Here is a 25,187-nt window from a genome sequence, read left to right as displayed (position 1 = left end):
TCATCCCTGCCCACATGCACTTGGTCTCTCGGTCAAGTCAAGCCAAGGCAGGTCAGCCGTGCCAGAGTCACGCAGATAGCCAAATGGCCACCTTCAAACATGTAAATACATTAAATACATGTTGGATTATCACTATTGCGCTTCATTGCTGTCATTTCCCAAATGCTCATCAGCTATCTGATAGGGAAATGAAGTAATGAATAGCAAAATTTTAAGTACGTCAAGCTGTTATGATGAAACAATACATTTTAGCCATTGTTTTTTTCCCCCATTCTAATGACAGAGTAAGCACGCGAAGCTGCCAGTGACAGATGGACATGAGAGGATGACAGAATCGACTGTTTGTTTGCTATGAGAGCTGATGAAAGCTTACGCATGAACGTGCAGAACAAGCAGGAAGCAGACAGCACTTTTCCTCTTTAGGGCAGGCATGCCCGGAAAACACTCAGAAATGAAAAGTATGCTGGAAAAAACACAAGACAGCGACTTAAACATAAAATAGGAAGAGGTGAAGAACCGCATATGGATCCTGGGAGGTTTTTTAATACTTAAAAAAGAAAAGCCAAACAAATTCATGAGTCCACTGTGCTGTGGTTAATTTTAGGCCCATTAGCATTTATATAGCGCTTTTCTAGACACTCAAAGCGCTTTACAATTCCACTATTCATTCACTCTCACATTCACACACTGGTCGAGGCAACCTACAGTGGTAGCCACAGACTGACAGAAGCGAGGCTGCCATATCGCGCCAACACCAGTAGGCGGTAGGTGAAGTGTCTTGCCCAAGGACACAACGACCAGGACAGACAGAGCAGGGGATCGAACCAGCAACCTTCCGGTTACAAGACGAGCTTCCCAACCCTCTGAACCACAGTCGCCCCAATACGTAGTGCACTCTACGGCTCAGCCTCTTTTACACCAACTTGGCACAAGTCTATCAAGTGTCTAGATGTAATCTGACAGTCTTGTTTAGGGGAGGGAAACACATTTTCCTCTTGCATAAAAATGTGGGGATTGCGTGATGTGGTGTGACTGCTATCACTGCTGCTTTGTGATTGGGTGAATTCTTCACATTTGTCTCCCAGAGGTTAGTAGTTGAGCTCCCTGAGAAACACAGATGTGTCCTCCTAAAGCACACCCCCGGGGATCGACGTGTCACATTAGGCAGCCCTCTGCATCACTGCATGCACTGCAAAGCAGTGGAAAAGACAGCAAGCAAGAGGAATAGCCAGAGAGTGTCTTTATACTAAACCACACCCTGATGTCTTTGCAGGCTTCTGTCCTGGAAGCGGTTTACTTTTAATTAAAAATCCACCCTCCTCAGTTGACTCCTTGATAAAACTTCCTACTATCCCAGCAGGGCTCCGTAAGGCGTTGGCATCTGCAATGTTTCGGAGGAGGAAGACGAATCTGTTGCTTCAGACTGCTTTTGATGGACTAAGTATCTAAAAATAAAAGTGCCCCACTGCTGCCTGTTTTGTAACACTCTCTGTGCAACATTTTATTCACACCGGCTCTCAGGTTTTTGGCTCCTCGTCGAAAAACCTGGCGTGTAACGGCTGAGTAAGCTTTACGTAATCTCTTGCTGCCTGTGGTTAAACGTTGCTGTGCAGACTAAAAGTAAGACTAATAACACCGGATGGCCTGAGACGGGATGGGAGAGATACTGTTTATCTGAATATTGCCCTGTGTGTTGATCTTGTTTTACTCTGCCCGATGCACACCGAGAGTTGCGTGCGCCAGTGTGATCAGAAGATTGTGAGGCTTAGTAAAGCTGATCTTTATAATCTCAAACGAATTCTTTAGAAGTGATAAATATATGCACCTTCATAATAAAAGATGGGAGTAACAGGATGACACATATAAAAAACAGTCCCAGTTCTTGGAACTTATAACTTCTGGTAAAGAATTAGAAGGTGTGTCACCTGCTGACCCAATGAAATCTAAAGCCAGTGAGACCAGGAAGCAGACTTGTTCCAGTGGTTCTGAGCTGAGGCTTAGGAGGACGCCCTGATTCTAGCATAGCAGCTTCATGGAAGAGAAATATATTTTTCATCTGAAACTGGTGACATCTAGTGGGGGTGCTGAAGCTGTAAAGCTGCCTGGCTTGCTGACAGAAACATCTCGAACACTCACAGTTTGATTGTGATTACTGTGCTTGCTGCTTTACAGGCACGAGAGCTCGAAGGATAATCTGCACGAACATATTGTGAACAAACCCTAGATCTTAACACACCTTAACACATATTGAACTGTGCAAAAGTCTTGAGCTTTCTGAAGGTTTTTTTCAGTGGTTTTCTTTGGAAGTTGGCTGCTTTTTCACTCATTTTCAGTTTTAAATATAATCTTTACCTGTTAATAGGAGACTGTCATAAAAAAAAAACATCATTTGTTCCCATTTGTTTAGTTAAATCTAAACATCTCACCGTGCTGAGGTTATCTCAGCACAGTGTGCTCCATAGAAAATTGAGGAAACTTGATAAGTGCAGGGCAAACACGGGTTTCAGGTCTAAAAAACAACCTACAGCAGATGAACAGTATCTTAAGTCATGTCATTATAAAACAGCCAGACCAGTGAAATTCCCCTTTCTGTCAGTATAAAAATGTTTAACTACACATTTACTCACTACATCCTGATCTAGGTTTGACTGCATTTCTAATAGATAATGGCACATGGTTTGAGCACAGATTAAAAATGCAGTTTGGGGAAGGCCAGGCAGATCCCCACGTACTAAAGAGAGGTGAATGAATGTTTATTTAAAAAAGGAGGTGTGGGCCTTCTGTCTGACACCCCTGGGCTAAAGCATCTGTACTGAAGGTCTATGCTCTATACTTACAGAAATTACAAGCTTGCCTAAGAGCGTCCAGCATGTCTTGATGAATAAAGGTTGGGATTGTAAAAGCTCTGTTTGTGCCTCATGCGCTGCATGTTCCAATAAATCACTGCACCCATTTCCCATCAAAATAACTTCAATTGCATTTTATTTATATAGCACCAAATGACAACAACAGTCACCTCAAGGCGCTTTTGTATTGTAAGGTAAAGACCCTACAACAGTACAAAGCTAAAATCCTAGACAATCGTATGACCCCCTCTGAGTAAGCACTTTGGCAACAGTAGATATTTATCATATGATTTTAACGTTTTGTCTGCTTTTCAACTGAAGCCAATGCTGATAATGTTCAGAAATCATCAAATGTGTGAAAACAGTTTGTCCTAAACTTGACAAACTGTTCTGTTCAAAATGTTCCGCTAAGGCCAAATAGAAGAAAGTCACGACCTCAAGAGAGTCTGGTGCATTTTTTGTTTTTATTTCTTTAATGACTAGAAATTTTGCTGTGTGAAATCCGCAGGGCACTTGATCTTCTGGTACCAGCCAACGACTCGGCGTCTTAACTTTTTGTCACCAGTTCAGGATACAAGAACATCATGAAAAAGACACACAGATGTAATAAAAAGTTTCTTTCCCCCCCCAATAACAAAAAGTTAAAAAAAAAACAAAAAACAAAAAACCTTGAAAGAATAATAATTATCATCAAAGAATAATAAATAAGAAGCACTCTTCCCTGTACAGACATATATTCTAGTCTAAAATCTCTTGTAATAAAAATAGAACTTCAGTGCATTTCCTTTGACACATTTCTGCTGCCCCTTCAGCACGTCTGCGATACAACTCTTAGTTATCCTGGCATTAAAGCAATGGCCTTTACAAAAGAAACAAAGTATTAACCCTCCAGAAGAACATTTTTAAAAAAAGCTGATATAAAATTTCACAGCCTTCTCTTTACTATACATCTCAAAAACACAAACCTGGACATAAAAGGCACAAGAAACTACAATTTTCAGTAATACTGGACAAACAAAAATGGAATTCTTTTCGATGAACAATTTTGGTCATTTACAAATGTATTTCTATTCCTTTCACATTGACAGCCCCGTTTCCAACAAAGTCAGGACCTGGATTAAAATGTGCATTAAAAACAGAGTGCAGTTAAATGTGCACGTTTTGTACCCTAATATGAGAATAGCACAACTTTTATTACTTTATATTCTTACTGTGGTTTTTGTTATGCTAGATAAAAGAAATCAACACACAGACAGGCAACCATGACGTGAAAAACTGGTGCTATGGTTCGAATACTCAAAAACTTCTTTAAATTCTTCTGTAAATCACAGATGCTGTGTCCTGCAGGCTAAAGAGATATACATCTGGCTTGTGCTAAATCAGGTTTAGGATCAGCATGTGCTGCTATGTGGATTGTCTTTTTTAGGCAAGGTGCTGCTTATTTTAGCAACAAAACTACATTCTGCATATCACCATGAAGGCACCGAGGCTCCATCCAGGTGCCGGCACTGCCCGCCTCTCACTCAGAATGTAGAAATAAATATAGCAAAATGATCCCAAAATGTTCTGAGTATTAAAATTGTGTTTAAAGCAAAACTAAGAAAAAAAGGTGCTCTCAGAGTTAAAGAATGCGGTGCCCTCCTTTCCACAACACTTGGTGTTTTAAAGGGTTGAGCTGCTGTCCCAAAGTTCTTTAAAGATGGTGCTTAACATGACTTCAACTTAAAAATGTGCATATACAATTCAAAAAAATTAATGTTTCTACTTTCAACATTTGTTATATTGTCACCAATTTTCAGTTTAATGTGAGATTTAAATCATTTTCAAATCACTGTATTCTGTTTTTATTTTACATTTTACAAAGTGTCAAAGTGTACCAGCTTCCTTTGGAAACAGGGTTGTATTTACATTATTACCATATATATATGTATATATACATATATATATATAGACATATACATATACACACATATATATATATGCACAAACATTGTTTTCATAAAGAAAAAAGTGCATCTTTATAACAAACCTGAATATTGCCAAAACAAACATTAAATGAACAATAGTATTGAAAATGTATAAAACCCCCCAAAGCAATTACAAAAAAAAAAACAGACTAGTGTAGCAAACAATAAAGCAAAATGGGATGCACGATGCATCGAAGTGTAGACGCTGTCAAGTTCTCTGGTCTCCTGTGGCGGAGTCTCCTTTAGCTCCTCCCTCCACCATATCACTACCAGATGTTCGTTCCTCCCTCTCAGGCTGTTGTCCGATGACGCTCGAGGCTACCGGGGGCGTTAGACTAGGGGGTGCTCTTGAACGGTCGTCACTGGCGCAGTGCTCAGTGGTCTCAGTAGAGGACCCGTGGGTGTGGACGGAGCTGTGCGAGCTGCCATATTGCTTTGAGTCTGTGGCCTCCAACTCTGGTTTGGAAAATGTTAGTGCTGTGCTAAGACCTTGCTGCCCTGACTGGCTGGTTCCTGCTGTCTGGTGCTCTGACCAGTGGTCTCCAGGAGTCCTAAGCCCTTGAGTCCTGGGGGTCCCGCCCCAGTATGTTTCAAACCTGGCCAGTGATGGCCCCTCCATCGGGGGTGATGTTGGGGACGACGGGGTAGTAGCGTGGGACCTTGGTCTTGCCTGTACAATTTGGATCCCTCCTATTGGGATCATCGGATAAGGGACCTTGGCTTGCTGGGAGTGCATGGGAAGATGGCTGAAGATGTTGTCTGTTGTCTGGTGGCCAGGATAACCCTCACAAGTGGAAATGCGAAAAGCAGGTGGAAACAGACTGGTGTCTGACCATGTTGGCCCTTCTCCTGCTGTTCTGCTTTTCTCCTGTAGGTGGAGCAAAGACTATGTTATTGCTAGCTCATGAGCCTGCTCCTCTAGTACACAAAGTCCTCTACCCTGAGAGCTTTTTGAGAGACAGCGTAGAGAAGACATACGGATTGCTTAATGTTTCTCTGGTTGAAAGTGCAGCCACATATCTGTGACTCGTCTATGAACATGTGTGCTGTAAGTAGAAAATAGACTTACCACTTTGATGTGACTACCTGATGCACCAGGGTTCTCCCACGGTAAGTACCCAGGGGTTCTGTGCTGCATCCCCAGGGGCGAGGGAGGCGTTGGAACCTGTGACGATCGGTAGCAGCTGGGTGAAAGGGGAAGGAGAGGAGAAAGGGGTCTGATGGGAGAAGGTCCTCGTTCGGGGGAAGGTGAGACATGTCGGCTGGGTGAGGGGAGCTCTGTCCTCGGTGAGAGGCTCTGGATGGGTGACGAATACTCCAGGCGGGGGGAGAGGCTGCGGCTGGGGGAACAGCTCTCACTGCTTGGGGAGAAAGCTCTTGGAGATGCTTTCCAGCCTCGCCGGGAGAACACTGCTCTCCTGCTCCCCGGCGAGGCCGCTCTTCTGCCGGGCCAAACTCCACGTGGGGAGGGCTCCTGGCTGGTGCAGGGAATGGGACCCGGAGGCTCGGGGTCAGGAGTGCCTTGCTTAGAGTGCCTGCTGGAGCTTGAACGCCCCCCTGTTGATGGGTGGGTGTCAGACGATACAGAGGACGGTGGGTCCTCGTGGGACGTGGACTCCTCTTCCTCTTCTTCGTCATCGTCGTCGTCGTTGTCTTCGTCGTCATCTGACTCCTCCACGTCAGAAAACTGATGCTCCTCCTGTTCCTCCGAGCCACACACGCGCTCTTCACTCCCTGCTGTTTGTGCAGACACAGAAAAACACGCAGACTTTAGATATCTGTTCATGCCAACACCATGGGCCCTAAAAACTCATTTACTGGATGCGCAAAGTCGTGCAATAAATCCTCACACAAAAGTCACAAAACAGCAATTTACAGGAACAAGCACAAAGCGTGAGGACAGTCAAAGCAAAGGACAAACCAAACCCGGCACCCTTCAAACGCACTTTATAAATAGACGGAGAATGAAAAGGAATTTAATTGAAAAGCGCCATGCATCTATTCACAAACTATCTCAGCAGCCTTGTGAATGGAAAGACAGTTTAAATGGCGCATCCTTGGCTGTGATGAGTGTAGTCTGTTGGCAAGAAAGAGACAGCGAGAGAGAGGAGGGGTTGCAGAGGAAGGTTAGGGAGGAGATCGTGAAGGCTTTGAGGCTTTTTTTCAGCTTTGACGGGGAGGTGTCAGCTGTGGCAAAAGGGCTCAGCTTTGTTTCGTTATATACCAAGAACTCATCTTTAAGGACAGGTTACAGCAGCCAGACTGTTGCAACAGCATCAGGACGCTGTGGCATGTTCTGTATTCTTCATTTATTTATCTTATACTTTTTCAAATTTCTTATGCAAGGCCAGAGGGAGGAGAATAGAACATCGTGTTGCATAAGCTGTCAGTGCTGAACAGCTACTATTCTTCACAGGCAGGAGTTCATCCAGCTGTGTACCAAGATTTCTCCACAGGGGGAAGGCAAGTATGTGAGACTCATCCCCACCACCTGAAGTACCTGTTTCCTCGCTCTCCGGCTCATCCAATGATGACTCAGATACACCCATTGCCTGGCATTTTTTCCCATGAGCCTTTGACTTCATGTGTTTTGTAAGGTTTCCTAGGAAGAGAAAAAGAAAGAGAGTTTAAGACATATGAGATGATCATTTTAGCAGCACAGCCAATAATGTGATCACTGGGCAAAAACAGCATTTTTACATTTAGGACCAAAGAGCTCATCACGTTTTAATAAACAGAACCCCAATTTTCCATTCACCTTTGGTTTTGAAGGCAAAGTTGCAGTGTTTGCAAATGTATGGACGGACATCGGTGTGCGTTTTGATGTGCTTTTTCAGCATGCTTGGCTTCTTGCAGCGGATGCCGCACTCCCCGCATATGTACTTTCCCCTGCCGCGACCTCTCACGTAAACATACTCCTCATTGGACTTATACCTATGAGAAACAGACAGGTAAGAGATCAGAGACAGCAACTTTAAGGCTGCATTTATTAGATTTTAGGTCACTTGAGGAAAACCGGAACAAGCTGTAAGCACAACATTCACATTACCCCATTTGCAAATTTATCACCGTTATGGTGAGCAGATGCAGGGCAACATTAGGATTCCTTTATTGTTGTTCTTTTCAAGGGCAACTGCTGATTTTAAGTCCAGTAATACCTCCTCTTTCTGATTTTATGTCTCATCTTGAAAAAACATTTTCCTCTTTATCTTCTAAACTGGTGCAGTCCCTGAATGTGTCACTTGATGTGAAAGCGATAAGACAGGTTATTTCTGTACTGAAAACAGCACCACTATAAGCATACATTCACTGAATGAGTGTGTGTGTGTGTGTTACTGCGAATAAATACTCATAAAGCGAACTTGAGACCAGAACCAACCGAGGCAGGTGCAAAATAATCAAACAGGAAGTCGACTTGTTTAGATGTTTGCTTCGACAGTCACACTCTGATAGACAGAAAACACTTAAGCATGGAAGAAATGAATGAGTGAATGAGGCATGTTGCATAAAGCGCTATATGAGAACCAATTCATTTACTATTTGCCATTACATAACAACTGGGGACTAAGTAATCAGCGATGAGAGCCATTCTTTCTGAAACTGTGTCCAAATGTTCAGGCATGGCTACAATTAGGGCTGTGCGATATGACCAAAATCTCATATCCCGATATAAGAATTCTATCTTCCCGATAACGATATAAATCACAAAAATGTAACATTTTTGTAAATTCTGTGAATCTCGGGCAGCTCGAATTGCGGGAAGTGTTTCCAGCTGCGCGTCATGTAGCTGGAGTCGAGTGTTTTAACCGATGCATGAAACGATACATTTTTAGACATAAGTTGTAACAGCCGCCGTTTTCTTTGTCAGTATTTATTACACGGCGTGCTGCGGGAAAAGCCTGTTCTAACGTTTGAGTCTAAGGTTTATTTTTTAGCACCTGGCGGCTCTTTTTTAATTCTCATCCGTAAATAATCTGCTCTTTCACGTGATTCAGTTTATTTTGAAAAGTCTCAACAGGATCTTGAGCTTTATTGTGAAAGGTTTACGTGGAACATAAACAGGCGCTTGTCTCTCCGTAGTGTGGTTATATAAAATATAAGAGAAAGAGAGAACTTTAAGAAATTAATATAGCCACTACAATGACCATTAAAACAATGAAAAAATATTGCCGTAAACAGTTTATTTTGCGACACCACGAAACAAACGATAGCGTAAAATGAAACTATAGACGTTTTTATATCGTCATCCGATATATATCGTTATATCGAACAGTCCTAGCTACAATATATACAAAGGTCCGCTAAGCAGGCACGTGATGGGTGTGAAAGCATAACAGAAAACAATTATTAGCAAAAAATATGAGAATGAGATGGGTTAGATTAGAATCAGCAGTTAACCTAACCCCACTAACTGCATGTCATTGAAGTTGTGGGAGTACCCGGAGAGCCCCGGTTACACGGTGGATTCAAATCAGGACCTTCTTGCTACGAGGCAACAGTGCTAACCACCGCACGACAGTGCCGCCACCATTTGAGCAAACAAATAATAAATAAGACCAGCTTGGCAGGAGTTACGACTGTGGCCTCACAGCAAGAAATACCCATCTTCAAACCTTCTGCTCAGCGTTCAGTTTGTGTGTTTTTCCTTCCTGCGTGATTTTAAAAAGCTTTTTTGATTTTTTATGTCAATAGAATTCAGCTTTGATGGTTGTTCATTAACACTTAAACATAAAAACTTCAGACTGTGTATTTTTTTTAACCTTTTAAAGTCGATTTGGCACTTAGTTGTGATGTTTTAGCTTTGCGGTATGGGCCTTGAGATTGCAACAAGGCAACGAATGTATTCACAATGACAACCCATTCAGCACAGAGCAGAACGGCCAACCTGAGGAAACAAAGGTAATAGAAAACCGCAGACAAAATATGAGACCCGCTCGTCCAGATAACCTCAAATTTGGCACTGCACTTACTCGTGTCCTCGGCAGCGCACCTGCCAAGTTTAAAGTGGATCTGATGAATGTTTGACGAGATAGGATGAGATAAGACAGCCAGACACGCATACACATATTTCTTGATTTATCTAAGAGACAGAGCATTATGTTCGCCAGCTAGTTTTCAGTTAAACCCTGAAAACAGCTGCTAGGAGCCCAGAAGGTGATAATGAAAGCTGCAAACCCCAAAGCCCAAAATATGCACTCAAAGATACTTGGAGGATTACTGCAGAGTGCAGTCATCCTTCTTTCTTCTTTCACATTGCACTGCGAGCAAATTCAGTGATAATAACAAAGATAACTGTGGAAGTTAGTGATTGCAGCACAGATACATGCACAAACACACACACACACACACACACACACACACACACACACACACACACACACACACACACACACACAAAACTGAGAAACAAGGCTTTCTTTATGGTGCAGGTTGGGGAAGCCCCACCAAAACCCCTTCAGCACTGAGTCCCTCCACTACACCCTGGTGTAAAGAATAGCAGCTATTCTGCTCTGAACGGGTGGCCCTGCCAACAACATCAGCGGCTAAAGAGAGGGAAGGGAAGCCTGGCTATGGCCACCAACCTAAAATAGATACTACATATAAAAATCAAGCAACACATTTAGGTCCACTCTATAAAAAAACATTGTTTATGCACAAGCTTCATGTTTACCAAAAGGCTATTTGTAGACACGGCGTGGCACAGAGGTCTTATATCTGAATGAATTGTCCTCTATGAAAAATCCACTACTCGTGGGGAAACTCACAAATCATTCTGAATTGTAAATATCCAATCTGTGCCGGCTGTGTCTAATTACAGGATGTCACGACATCTACGAGAGACCAGGCTGTGAATGTTCCCCGTTGTATAACAGAACCAGTAACGGCAAATCATAACAAATTGTTACACAACTGTAAAATAGCCTCAACAGTGAGATTGTGTCGTGTTCATTCAGGAGCTGGCTACTGTTTACCTGCCGTGTATTTCTTGCTACTGCTAAAAATATCCACTCACATCTCCGAAAAGAAAAAAAAAGTAAAGTAAGAGAACGGCAGAAGTTTCACTTCAGTTATCGAGCATTAAATCAGCAGCATATCTCTCAGTACATTCAGTCAAAAATCATGTTTTAGCTTTATGAAAGCCTTGTTGGATGGTGGGAAGAATAATGCTTCTAACCAAAAGGAGCTACTAAGCTACCTTATTTGACCAGAAAGAAACAGAATAAACTAATATTTTTGTCCTCAGTCTGTCTGAGTGGCACGGGTAAAGTGTTACAGGGTGTAACAAAACATGCATGGTTAACCATTTGCACCAGAGAAACCAATCATGTTTTTCATTGAATCAGTTCAGCTGCTGCCCACATAAACTTCCCCAGACTTTCACCACAACTAGTAAAAAGCATTTATTGTTGCCCATTTCCTGAAATTTATTATTGAGATGACAGTGTGGTACTATTAGACTCCAGAGAAGCCTGGAAGCAGATAAAATCTGGCAAGTCACTGGAACATAAACAAAGCTGCATGATACATATTCATAAAAGACTGCTTTCTAGAATGAAATGAGTGGCACACAGCTATGATTTCAAAGTCTTGACAAAAGGGAGACAGGGATAATGAGTCAGGATGAAAAGCATTCTGTTCTCTTCAAGATTGAGTAGCTGTGACCATTTGCATGCATGGTGGAAACGCGGGAGAACATCAAGGAGCGGGGATGAGAGACAGGAAGGACACAGAGGAGGTTTTGGAGGGAATGAAAACAAAATAATGTGCAGGTAAGTGAAACTGGAAGAGCTGCCAGAGAGAAATGGGCAACACCTCTGGGGTTTTTTGTGGATGAAAGTGCACTTCCTGAAGTTCAGTGCCTTATCTACTGTTACGCGGACAGCTTCTTTACACCTGACATTCATGCACCTAAGCAGGAAATGCAGGGTTTGCCAAGTGTTAACTCTCTGGAAGAGAAAAACTCAAAAATAGAAAATTTACCAAAACCAAACCATACCAAAAAGAATACCAGTATCATAGGAAATTATCCACGTATGGCAACATTGTACACCTTCCGTTTATTCTTTTCTAATTCCACTCAATTCAAAGTTTAAAAAACCCACGTTTTTCAAAGTGCTGTACAGAAAACAACAGGGGAATAGATAAGAAGTACACAGATATGAGATATAGTGGGTGCTAAACATGCAGTCACAGTCAAAAAAGGCACAGGAGACACAGTGAGCAAGTAGGCAGACTCGAATGACATTACGTAAAAACAAGTTTTAAGTCTAGTTTTCAAAATCTCAGTGGAAGGAGCAGATTTGACTGCACGGTTTGGGGGCAAACACAGAAAATTCCCAGACTCCTCTGAGTTTAAATCTAGACCGAAGGACGGTCATCAGCTGACGGCGGGGACCTGAAAGCTGAATAGGGGTGTAAGGAACGAGTCAAACCATGAAAGGCTTAGTGGACAAACAGGAGGAAATCATAAAATAAAGATTTAATCAGATACATTTAATGGGGAAACTTTAGCTCGAAATACTCAAACCTCGGGAATAAAGCACTTGGTGCTGGAGGAAAAATCACTCAGACATTTGTGGAAAGCATTTATGTGTTGCCCTGATCTGGTCTGTAGACAAATATGACAGCCTCGACTGTGACTCTGACTGCTTGCAGACTGCTTCATACTGCGCCTCCGTGTGACTTTTTATAGCCATAAAAATATTAATGAGAGTCTCACAAAGTTGGAGACAACCTTTTCCCCCCTCTCACACACACACAAACCCACACATACACACACAGACGCTGCTAGCTCTCCAAATTAACACCTCTAAAACACAGACATTCGTGCCAGCAGTGAGAGGAAAAAGCTTGGCTACAGGTACAAATAAAGTCCCTCTGGACTCGTGGCCTCCCATCTGTTATTGTATTTTCTCCATGCACTCTTGTCAGCTCTCCATAGGCTGTTTTGCAGTCAACGGGCATTGGTTTATGAAGAAGTGTAATGAGGAGCTGCCATATTTTAAAACTATAGAAATAAACAATTCTTACCCTCCTTCAAAGATGCAAACCCGAGAAGGCTCGCTCTGCTTGGAGGTGGATGGTCTCTCCACTTCTCGCATCTCTTTATTTTCTTCCTTCTTTTCAGGCTGCTGCTGTTCCTTTACTTCAGTGAGGGTGCTGGGTGGGGTGGCATGTACCTACACTCAAGACACACATGGGAAAAAAATTCAAAACAACTTATAATAAAATGTTAAGTGCTGTTAAAGCAAGATTCAGTATAATTCCAGTTGTTAAAAGGGTATCTCACTGATTTATCATTATGTTTTTCTAATGGCACAATTGGTGACCATGTTAGAAAATACTAGCATAGTATGCTACTATGCTAGCATACTATGCTACTATGCTAGCAACCTAAAGAGATGAAGACCGCAGAGCTTTGACGTCTAAGATGTAGAAGTATTCAAGAGCAAAACAGACCATAAAATGTTCTGATGTAAGCAAATTAAACATGGTCAACATTTAAGTGCAAATGTATGTTTATTGTGTTTATGTTTACCTCTGACACATGTGGCGTCCTGCTGCTTTCAGGGGCCACTTTGCCTTCGGCTGGAGTAGGGGCCGTAGCCATGGTATAAATCTCAGAAGTGTGCTTCTGTTTAGAGCAGAGCAGAGACAGGGCGACCTTTGTGCTGATGCCTGGCAAGTTGGGGTTGTGAGTGCTGACGCTCCAGGTTGAATAAACTGAAGTGCGGGGGTCCCTCTGGGCAGATGGGTTGGGTTTAACATACTTCTGGTAGCACCAGTTGACTGAGGTTGAAGTGTGGAGGCTGGGGAACGAAGATGCGCTTGCGCCCACCTCCACAGCTGACACAGCTTCCTTTTTTTGGGTGATCTTCTCAGTTGTTTCCTTCTCTTCCACCTTTTCTTCCCTGTCATTTTTCCTTGGCTGGTCTTCTGGCTGCCCATGCACATCCACACTCGTTACTTCTAATGTATCCGATTTCTTCTTTTCCTTTTCCAGCTTTTTCCCAGTTGCCTTCCTTTCTTCTTCCTGTACTACCTTTGGTTCCACACGGCCCTCCTCCTCTTCTTCCTGCCCCTCCTCCTCCTCCTCCTCCTCTTCCTCCTCTTTAACTCTTTTCTGGTGACGCTGGGCTTCTGTGCTGAGCTCAAGACTGGCTGCAGGGGACAGCATGCGCTTACTTCCTCCTGCCCCTAGTGGACCGTATCCATCTCCAGATCCTGAGGCCAGCTCTGATGACAGAGACAGAGGAAGAAGGCTCTTGACATCTGGAGAGGGGACCTTCAAGTAGCTCCTTTGCAGTGTCTCCCGTTCCACCTGGCCCATGATGACCATAGCCGTGCAAGAAACTGGTTCCTGTGAGCGGGTGGAAACCAGAATCTGGGAAAGTGTGGTATACATTGCACTGGCATATGTAGGTATATGAGTCTGGAGGCGTACTGGCACCACAAGAGACACTACTGGTGCAAGCTGTGCCAGGCATGTGGCGATGACCGGCCTCGGGTGGTGGTAGGAGATTGTCACAAGGGACTCCTGAGTCAGTGAAGAAGACACAGAAGAAATGGGGGGTCTGCTTTCTGTAGTTTGAGGAGAAGAAATGTGTGTGGTAAATCTTGGAGGAACGGGCAAGTACATGGCCTGGCTAGATGTATTCCTGGAAGAAAAGTGGCGAGGAAAAAGGGGAGGAAGCTGATGGAGGGGTATTCCCAACCTTTCAGCCATGTGGATTTGTGCTGGATGTATCTGTACAGGCGGAGATTCTGTGTGTGACTGTAGAAATGCTCTGTGAATGATTTGGGTGGATAGTACTTCCGATATGGCTGTGGTGACCGGGAGGAGCTGGGACAAAGACCCTGAGGGGAATGCTTGATGCCCTCTGGGGTGCAAAGGAAGCACCTCCTGAGAGGATAAAGAGATTTGTGGCTGTAACAGCTGCAAAGCCTTTCCAGTGGCATCGAGGCTAAACTGGGAGCTTACTCCAGTGGAGTACTGAGAAGAAAGATTAGAGTAGGAAGGACCAGGTTGCGGACTCTCTGCTCTGGGCAGCTGACTAGTTCTGCCTCCTACTTCCTGTTCTGGTTCCCCTAAGGGAGCATGCTTCACTAGAAGACACTTTCTCCTTTCCTTCCAGGAGGACGCAGACTGCTGAGGAGACAGGGATCCATAGTCAAAGGACTTACTTCTGGTCTCTGGAATCTGCTCCGTTTGTTGTGGACTAGCTGGGGCCTGCTCTGAGGCTGAGCGCCTCATCTCCTTGTGGCTTTGGTGGTGTTGGTGAGAAGCAGATGGCACCATCAACATCTGGGAACTTTGGCTACTGGGAGCTCGGGCAGCTTGCTCTGATTGTGCTACATCCTCAAAAGAAACAGAAATGTTTGAAATGTTGCTTTCTTGACTGGGGCTGCGAGGCAAAGACATAGACTCAAAGCTGGACTCTCCAGAAGACTGGGCAGCTTCTGCCAGCCTGAGTCTTTTCTTCTTTGGTGGCAGCTTCTCTGCAGGGAGCTGGGCCAATGTCTGACTTCGCTGAGGCCAGTGGAACTCCTCTACTCTCTCTGCCTCCTAGGACAGATACATTTTTTTTATAAATTTAGTATTTAAGTCAATGGTAATGATGCTAACTTGGACAAACGCATTGTATGAAGACTGTAAACAAGCAAGAAAAAAAAACATAATTCAAAAAGGTACATTTACCTTTGATGAGGATGCTGTCAGCGGGGGTGACACAGGTGGCATTTCAGCATCGGGCTCCACAGTAACAAGTATCTCCGGCACTTGAATATTTGGCTGGCGGATGAGGCGAGATGTAGAGGGTGATGGTTTTGGCTCAGGTTGTGTTTGCTGACTCTCTCTGAGGTCTGGATCTTGACTTTCCATAGATACACTCTCTTGCTTCTCAAAAGAGCTAGTGTGTTGGATGACAGACACACCCTTCCTGTCCTGCTGCTGCTGCTGTTGGTTTGGTTCAGTCTGTAAGGAAACACCTAGACACAAACAGTAGAAGAATTAGCTCCCATTATAGGACATCAGTATTGTGCATTTGAGTGATGCAACTTAGCATTTTGTGGATTCTATTCCCATCTACTGTACAGTGCTACGGGTTACATGGTAGTAGTTTTTCCCGCTTTCTGTTTAACTATGTTAAGACAGTGATGTAGTTTTAGATATTCACTGCTTTAACTTTTAGGTATATGATAATCTGCATGTCTCAGATGCTAAAATGGCATAGAAAAGGTCTTCAAGAGAATAGCTGTATCGATTATGCAACTTAACATAATGATTTTAGCTAAAAAACATATATTTTGTATGTTTGAGAGACAAACCTGAGAGGGCCTGCTTCTGCTCTGGTCTGCGTGGTACTGGAATGAGGCCTCCAGAGCTGCCGGACACAGCTACAGATCCAGGACTGGGAGGATCCTCCTCCAGACTCTCCTCTTTCCTCCGCTTCCTCACAGCCATGGCTAACGCTCGAAACTTATGGTGCATCATCAGCGGGCGATCTCCACTGCACGCTTTGCTTGCATCCCTGCTCTCTTGCTCCTGCCCTGGGCAGATGCTTCTGTGGGCCTCGAAGACTTCACTCTCTTGAAAGCGGGCCCCACATGTTCCACATTCAAACACGGCGGGACTCTTTTGCTGTTGCTGTTGTTGCTGTGGCTGTCTGGGTAGTTCGGTGCCTCTTGTTGAGGAGGAGGAGGATGTGGTGGGACTGGGCTCCTCCAACATTGACTCGGCTCCCAGGGGAACCTCTATGGCAGGCTGGCGCTTGAGCATACGCTGCGCATGGCCGATCCTCATCTCTGCGACCACTGCTTGCTGCTCATCAAAAGATTGGCAGAGGCGGTAACCTCTGGGTGACATGGTGCCAGAGGCAAAGGGCTCTCCTTGGCTGGTTGATATTGGCATTGAGTGGCTTCTAAGCAGAGGCACTGCTGACTGGTCCTGCGTACCCGGTGGATCAGCGTCAGGATTATGGATGTGCCTCAAACCACTGGGGCCTGCGGCTTCTCCCTTGGGATCAAAGGCATAGGGGTCTTTGGGGGCAGTAAACTTGGGCGACTCCATGCTGCTCTTCCGTGACAGGGAGGAGCGTCGAGGCTTAACGCTGTCAATCTCACTCGTGTCTACTACTGCTTCATTGATAGTGATGAGCTTGGTAATGTGTTCTATTACTTGGGTTTTGGGTACGGCGAAGGAGATGTTCTTCTCCTCGGTTCCTGAGGATGAGGAATGTGAGGGATGAGGCTGCTGCTGGTGGGGACTCCGCTGCTGCCCTCCCAGCCTTCCATATTTCCCTAAAATAATTTCTGCGTAGGTTTTGGCACTGGAACTTGGAGGGCTAACTTGGCATATGTCAGTACTGCCTGATCCGGAGAAGTAGCCCGACTCTGTGCTGCCTTTACTGCCAGGCCCAATAGAAGAAGATGATGTGGAGAGGGAAGAGGGTGGGTCATCTGGAGAAGCCATGGGCCCACGTTTTCTCTCACTAAGCCTCAGTGCAAGTCTTTGCTTGACGGCATGGGAGTCTTCAGGCCTCTGGCTCTCCTCTGAGCTTCCCAGGCGCTCCTTACCTCCTTTCCTATGCTGCCCCAGCATCTCTTTAGAGGATTTTCTGTGCTGACCTGTCTCGTCCTCAGACTCAGTGCTTTCTCCCTCTGTGTGTTCCTCAGGGTCTTCTCCAGCGCCACTGCCTTCTGCACCACTCAAACTGAGCTCATCTCGACTGGATGCCAGACCCGCTTTAATACGATGGGCATGGGACTTGCGGTGTTTGTATAAGTTGCTCTTGGTCTTAAAGGAAAACCCACAGGGCGCACATGGGTAGGGTCTTTCTCCTGTATGCGATCGTATGTGTTTCTGAAGAACGCTTGGCTTGGCACATGGACGGCCACAGTAAGTGCACACATATTTCCCTGGTTTTTGGGGTTTCTTCTCCCCTTTCCTAGGTGAGCTAACCCCTTCTAGGCCCTGTTGACTGGAGTGAGTTGGAACGCCGTGAGCTTGCTCACCCTGGGTGGAGGACGTAGAGGGGAGGGATAAGGTTGACGAGGAGCTTGTAGAGAAGAAGCTGCCTCCTGAGGGACCTGGGGTATCTGAACGCTGCCATGCTACTGCTTGCTGCTGCTGTAACCGAAGCAGGTCAGTGCGCTTGGGTTGGCGGTTTTGTAGGCGGCCCAAGGCTCTGTGTACAGGACGAGGATTAGAAGGCTGCTGGGGTTGCTGAGGTGGACAAGAGCCCAATGAAGATTCAGATGTCACATGCTGCTGCGCTTGCCTTCCAGAGCGCTCCCCATCAGCCGGATGGCTGGGCTCAGCCTCCATAGAGTGGGGAGGAGACCTCACAGACTCGTAACGAAAGGCTCTCGGAGCCTCATTGGTCTAACCGCATGGCAGCAGAGAGGTCAGAGGCATAGGAACATTGACAGACTAAGTTGTAAATCAAAATGGAGCACCTTTTTCAGAGTGGGCCAAAAGTTATGCAAGAGGACAAAATGAGGCATCATTAAAAGGTGCCCTGGAGCCGCATGGATGCAGGTAAACATGGATCATTTCTCCGTTCAAAGCAGCTCTGCTTCTATCTAGCCTCAGCCATTTTAAAAGTCCTCCCAAGGTCTTTTTTGCATCTTCTTTGTTCGTTGGCAAGACTGTTAGTTGTTCGTCTTTTAAATGGGTCTAGAGAAACAGAAAAAGCAAAGGAAGCAATGAAAGAACTGAATGAGAAAAAGGGAAATTAATCGATCATCAAGCAGATTTGTTTCAAAAAAAGGTCCATGTGAAAATACTGTAAACATAACATTTCCCTTCTTCACTTTCCAGCAAAGTTCCTCTAAATAAAACCAACAAAACAAGACAAAGTAGCAATTAAGGTCCTGCTGTTTTGACTGCAGTCAAAAGTAAGAAATCAACAGATCATATTTAGAAACAGAAAACACAGTGGGCCCTGTGAGGAAGACTTAGTGTGCTTTTAAAAACCCAAAGAGTTACACCGATAAAGGGGAAGGTCAAAATCATTAGTGTCTTATTAGCAAATGTCATATTAAAATATACTTCCACATATCATATTATGAGAAATTGGGCTACCTTTCTTGCTACTGAATGGGGTCAGTGTTGTCATGACGACACTGACAAGGTAAGTGCATCAATAAGTTATTGCTCTCATCTGTCCTCACTTAAACTCTTATTAAGATAGTGGGTACTGCAAATCTATATTAAAATGCAAGGTCAAGCTGTTCCACACGGGAAACTGAACATGTGCTCATCTGATGTATGCACACAACCCCAAGGTGTGTGCACAGCTCTTGAGTGACAAATTATAAATTAAGACTTCTACTCCAAACAGTGGAATCACAATCATATCTAACTGACGGCCTGCTTACTCGGCAGGAGTCTGAGGAGCCCGGGGCCAGAAAGTCAACATCCAAACTACAGGCACCAGAAAAGGAGACCGCAGCGTCAGGGCAAAGAGTCAAAACAAATGTTCGAAATATAGTCCATGCCTATCTGATCTGGCTCCGAAGCTCAAGGGTGTAAATGAAGGGGGTTGTTTTCTAGTGGAGAAGAAGAACTTGACAGCAACTGGGTGTCAGTGTTAGCCTCTCGCACTACACTGCCACCAGGGTGCAGTGTTTATGAGTAGTGTCTTCACACAGAGTCTACAGTGACACGGTCCTGTAAGACCTTTCATCTGCTCTTTCACACTTACACTTTCACACTTACACTACTAAAAAGCTGCGTTTATGAGGAGCCAAGTATAGCTCATCAGAGAGTCAGAGATGAGGCTATGATGAAATTTCATATTTTATCAAGATGTATGTACTGCAATATTTCCCCACTTACTGCCAAGCCTGCACTCCATCTCAACTCAAGACGCGGGATTCTTGTACCAAAGCCAATCAAAACACACTGTGGGAATGGATTGGGTCAATCATAACATTATTGCTGAGCAGCCGTGCCCAACTGCTTACAGTCCCAGCACAGTCACGTCCCGAGTATCAGTCACCATCTAAGACGCTGATAGTACTTACAGCTCCCTGTGTCGGAATCTGCGCTTCAGTGCTCATTGAAGGAGAACGCCACGTGTGTTCACTTCACAGCTGCAGACCTCTGCAACAGTGCAGACAGCATGCACCTAATGCGCCGCACAGATACCGACTGAAAGGGGGTGAAAATGTACCTATTTCCTATTATACATGCATATAAAGTACTAGGAAGGAGAGAGCTGAGGAATGAGGAAGAGAGAAAAGACTGAATCAGTGATCCAGTGGCTGAATAAACAGACCCTGCAGAAGACTGCGGCTTAAGGTGCAAGGGGTGGCAAGGCAGCAATGACAGTTCTTTATAACGAGCTACGCTTTTACTCTCTCCATATGTCTAGAAAAACACAGCACAGTCAGCCTTCATTAGAGCCAGTTTAAAGTGGAATAAAAAGAAAGTGAATCACTCTTCCTCCTGGAAAAAAAGCTCGCCAGATTCTCAGCTCCATTTCCACGTTTCCACACATCTGCTAAGGGCCCATCATCTATCTGTGCAGTGTGTGTTTCTCTAAGCAGACTAGTGCTTTGATTACAGCAGACTTTCACCATCAACACTCAGCAATTAAACGACATAACAAACCAAAACAGCATTAACATTCTCCATCTTCACTTTTCTGGCTTCCATATTCTCAGTTTTACGCGAGGACTTTGTCTACGGTTCAGCAATAGCTTTTCTGTGTTAACGCATGGGGACACATTACTCCCCAGGCCTAAATTAAGATGAGCTAGATTGTGAGGAAATGAAGAGTTGACAGACTGAAGGGTAAATACCGACACGCTTAAGAAAAGAAAAGAAAAATGACAAACAAATATAGTGGGTTAAAGAAAAGAGAGAAAGAAAAGGACAAGGAAAAATGTAGCCAGACAGACAGTTAAAAAGAAAGTGTGTAGAAGGACGATTCTGAGCACTGAGCATGAGAAAAGCAGACAAATAGCCTTCCTTAACCCTGCCGTAATAAATGTCTCTCTTCATGTAGTCGGCTATCAGGGTGTAATTTTAATGATCCCAAGCATAGCTGTTGATGCAGCCCTTAAACAGGGCAATTAGAAGGCTTTAAGGTTGGGAAGAGCACTGCTTACATTATTCATGGCAGTCTAGACTGCCAGGTTTGAATGGGGAAGCACACAGTTAAGGCCTTCCCAGGAAGACGAGGGAAATGAATGCAAAAGTCTAGGCGACATTAAACCCTAACACACACACACACGCACAGACTCTTCCGCTTACAGAGTACATACAGTGAACAGCACTACCCTCCTCACAGCAATACCTTATAATACTTAGTAGCCCCAAATCCACTCTGACAGATCTGACCGACCAATCAGCCGCAGCGCCCCGAGGTGACCTACCCCCGTCAACCGATCCTCCTGTAGTTTGATGAGGGGTTTTCCTTCCTCATGATCCTAATACATACACTAGTGTACTTAACAAAAAAAAAGATCACATTAAGACCTTGTATCATGCTGATGAGGGTGAAGCAAGGTCGATCTTTCCTCTATTTCTAGACTGAGGTGCGAGCAGGAAGTTGCCAGCGCAGCTGTCATACAGTGTTATATTCTTTTTATCGGTGATGTCAGATCAAACCACACCCCCCGAAAAAAATTAAAAAAAAAAAAGATTTCATCTGTCCTGAACCATTGTAGCAGCCTTATGGTGCATTCAGAGATTTGTGGCGTGAACTAGTTTTTTTTTTTTTTTTTAAAATGCGATAACCAAACAGCTCAAAAAGACGAGAGGGCAGAATGAGTGAGCAATGAGTGCAGAGTGCATGCGTGCGCATGTGTGTACATGCAAAAGGGGCTTTGTCAGCAGAAACAGACGTTGCTGCAGGTACCCAAGGGAGCCCTGACACACGGAAGAGCTCACACTCCATCTCTTTCACACACACACACACCCCCACGTGCTGTCACACACCGTCACACCCTGTCTCCACTCATCATCTCTGCCCAGCAGTTATACTTCTAAAACTGTAAAACCCTCACCAGAAAATGCATGTGCTTAGCTGTGGTTACACATTGCAGCTTTACCTTTTTTATCTATATATAAGTAAAAGCTAAAATTCCACAGAAAAACATTATTTCAGATAACTTGTCTTTCAAATAACGGTAAATATCTGCAAAATAATATGTTTGGCCGTTAATTACTTTTTTTTCCTGCACTGGTTTCGATTAACATGTACAACAACGCAACTAACTTTCATTCTGACTTTCAGTATATCCGTCACTTAGCTCAAAAGTTCAAACTTGGCCCACGGGGAGGGTTTTGTGTTCCTTCGTCATATCCTCATCGAGACTCTGACGTATTCATGTAGCTGGTTATGACGGATAAGATTAATGTATAGGGATACTTTACACTCTGATAGCTAATAAACCTTTTTACGTGCCGTCTAAAAAAAAAAAATCTGCTGTCATACCCTTCAAACACACAAACACACAGATCTCACCCCATCCCATTCTTTCTTACTGGCAGCAGCCTGGTGCAGGTTCCCATGGAAACCAGCCTACTCTGAGCAATGGCAGATGGAGAGGGAGCTGGAGGTCTAAATTTATCTCCCAGCATCCTCTCTGACTACAGACGCACACTGGCAGCAGGAAGTGAGGAGAGGTACTGCTTGGCCTGTGCACGCACTGACAAGTTGGCATGACCCTTGACATCTAACTCCACCCCTCCCACCCCTGACCCACCTCTTTTTAGTGACATCTTGAACCAATAATTGATCATTTTCAGCATTCACAGAAGTTTTACTGCATTCCTAAAATTGTAAGGTAACTGGAAAATGAGAAAAGTCCTAATACCTCTGCCATCATCGCCAAAAGCTGTCGATCAAACTTGGACCCAAAATGCTACAATAGTCTGAACCGCAGAAACGTAGGCAGGAATAGTTTGATTTGATAGACAGGAGGGGGGGGAAAAAACCCCACGGATGCTGAAAATCACACTCGCCAAGGGATATCAGCGCCGTCAGCCGCGTGGTAGGGAGAACGCTGTCTGACAAAACACCACATACCAGAGTCCTCACTCACTCGCTCTCTCGCAGAGCTCTTTGCGGGACGCGCTGGGATCGCCGTACCTCTGGGTGTAAAGAAGGATTTCGCAGGGCTTCAACAAGACTGGCAGTTCACAAACTGTCGCCGTGTTCATTTTGATTAAACACGAGCCAGCGAACTGCAGGTCAATACCGGTCTTTAAATCAAACAAGGGAGAGCTCAGCTGGGTAATGCACACCTCCGTGTTTGAATTACATCTCTGGCAGCACAAAATCTGCCGCTCTGCTCACAAAAATCAACCGCAACAATTAACTGACTACAACTTGGGCTTAATTGCAAGCTGCCAGGTTTGCGTTGTTTTATTTATGGCTGACACCGTCTCGGATTTAAATCATCCGTTTCTTTTGTAGCGACTTAGTTTGAATTATAACCCAGAATTTGACTCAGAAGTCTTCACCTTTAATTGGCGACAACCTACACTTACATCCACTTTTCCACAAAACTTCCTCAGAGACTCGGATGTTGAGGGAGACTCTGACATTAACTAAATCTCTAAGTTGTATTGTAATGTCTCCATACTCTAATTTGCTCAGTTTCTCATTAATGTCCTTTAACCACAGAAAAAGACTTATTGACAACTACTTGAATCCTTCAACTAAAAAAAACAAACTCTTCTGGTTATTGATTGCTCAAAAATAAGAAACTAAACTTTTAAATTTGCAATAAAAAAATATTTCAAACACAATAACCAACAATGTGACTCTTAATAACTAACTAGCCTGTTTACTGTGGCTAACAAGTACACTAAAGTAAGATGAGGGAAAGAGAAGGTGAAACGAGGAAGATTAAATGGATTAGATGGATCAAAATAAGAGAGGAAGGCTGGAAGAAAAGGATAGGGTGAGTGGGGTGCAAATAGAGAAAGAGAGAGAGCGTGAGAGGGAAAGAAACAGACAGAGTTTAGATTACCTGACAGAGCAGTCTGGTCTTCCCCCTTAGAGACGCTTCACAGGCACTGTGAGACAAGCTGGGAGAGCCAGAGAGTGAGAGCGGATATGACTGTTTGAGTGGGTGTATTGCAGTGAGAGACGGAGAGAGAGAGAGGGAGGGAGAGAGAGGCTTGGGGTGAAGCAAAAAAAAGGAGAGATGGAGAAAGAGGGAGCGAGAAAGACACTAAATGAATGTTTCCACTGTACAAATGCAAAGGGAGGAGGAAAAAGATGTGGCGAGAAGAAACTAAAGGCGACTCACACTCAGAGCATCTGAAAAAAAAAATCGCCTCATTGCAGTAACATCATTAATTGCCACATTTCTTAGTGCCGACAGAACGGTCACAGTGAAACCAAAACCCTCCGGCTTACACGATCAGGACAGGATCGTCGGCTGCTGTTTCTTTAACTCGTCACGTTGCGCGGCTGTGGCACACCGCGACAGACAGGATTACAAACAGGTCTTGCACGGGGTTTTCCCCCGCAACGCAGGACCCTGGAGGCGATTCCTTGCAATTATCGCCTCCTTATCTACAAACGTATCTTATTGTAGTGGCAACTGTGCCACGGCAGCAGCCTTCGTTCCTAAGTGACAGATCTTTCGCTGACATGGACGTGTCTCGTTTACGTAAACCTTCCAGTTCCAGCCAGAGTGCCACTGCGCCGCATCTGTAAATGAATTCCAGAGTGGCATCCATTCAAGCAAGCCCCCGCATTACGCAGAACTCGGGCTAGGCCTATCAGCAGTGCAACACGAGGGAGAGAGGGAGAGAGAAAGAGAAAGAGAAAGAGAGAATTTAGAATGAACGGCGGTCCTGCTGTTCCACAGAGCTTTGCCTCACTGGCAGAGCACAGGAAGTGTGAGTCACACACTCTAAAATAAACACACTCGCACGGCGTCGAGCCGGCACACAGAACGAGCGGATGGCTGGCCCGCTGATCAGAAGGCAGGCAGAGAGAACATGGATCCATACAGGCCAGCAACACGTGCTGACCTGGTTGGGATTCACCGCCTGGAAAAAGATGATTGTCTCCAGCTCTAATTGCTCTCCATATTTCTTTTTATGCTTCTCTTTTCAACCTTCTCTGCCACACACCATCTTTTTATTCCCCTCTTCACGTTTCTTTTTTGCTTACGTCACCTCTTCCACATGCACCACGGCTGGATTGTCCACGTCTCCCCATTCTTCCTCCTCTGGTTCGTGTTTCCTCTCTTGTTTTATTTGGTCGCATTCAATAGCAGTTTTGTTCAGGACTTGGTGATTACCCCTGGCTCTGTGCGGCTGACTGCTGTAGGGGGACTGTGCTAGCCCGATGCTGGGCTACTCTCACAGGCTGCTGGCCGAGCCACTGTATTGTGT

At 44.6% G+C, this 25,187-nt stretch overlaps 1 protein-coding gene across 4 annotated transcripts in view; it reads right to left on the bottom strand.

Moving 5' to 3' along the window:
• Positions 1 to 2,974: 2,974 nt before the first annotated feature.
• hivep3b (HIVEP zinc finger 3b) overlaps positions 2,975 to 25,187 on the bottom strand; it is a 44,030-nt gene continuing 21,817 nt past the window's right edge. For 3 of the 4 annotated variants that reach the window (XM_035909991.2, XM_006795922.3, XM_006795921.3), the window contains 8 exons: positions 16,142 to 18,491; positions 15,513 to 15,802; positions 13,353 to 15,380; positions 12,845 to 12,993; positions 7,572 to 7,747; positions 7,314 to 7,415; positions 5,883 to 6,550; positions 2,975 to 5,681 (listed from right to left, as the gene is read on the bottom strand). In XM_035909991.2, coding sequence (XP_035765884.2) covers positions 5,022 to 5,681; positions 5,883 to 6,550; positions 7,314 to 7,415; positions 7,572 to 7,747; positions 12,845 to 12,993; positions 13,353 to 15,380; positions 15,513 to 15,802; positions 16,142 to 18,140 — 6,072 coding nt within the window. In that variant the 5' untranslated portion in view covers positions 18,141 to 18,491 and the 3' untranslated portion in view covers positions 2,975 to 5,021. Of the gene's footprint in view, positions 5,682 to 5,882; positions 6,551 to 7,313; positions 7,416 to 7,571; positions 7,748 to 12,844; positions 12,994 to 13,352; positions 15,381 to 15,512; positions 15,803 to 16,141; positions 18,492 to 23,806; positions 23,866 to 25,187 lie in introns of those variants that run through there. The other variant, XM_006795923.2, reaches the window with a different exon arrangement.

This window comes from Neolamprologus brichardi, chromosome 11, assembly GCF_056152115.1.
Source record: "Neolamprologus brichardi isolate AB-2024 chromosome 11, ASM5615211v1, whole genome shotgun sequence".
NCBI lineage: Eukaryota > Metazoa > Chordata > Actinopteri > Cichliformes > Cichlidae > Neolamprologus > Neolamprologus brichardi.
The sequence above is the reverse complement of the archived record's forward strand: the minus strand, read 5'-3'. Positions and strand labels throughout refer to the sequence as shown.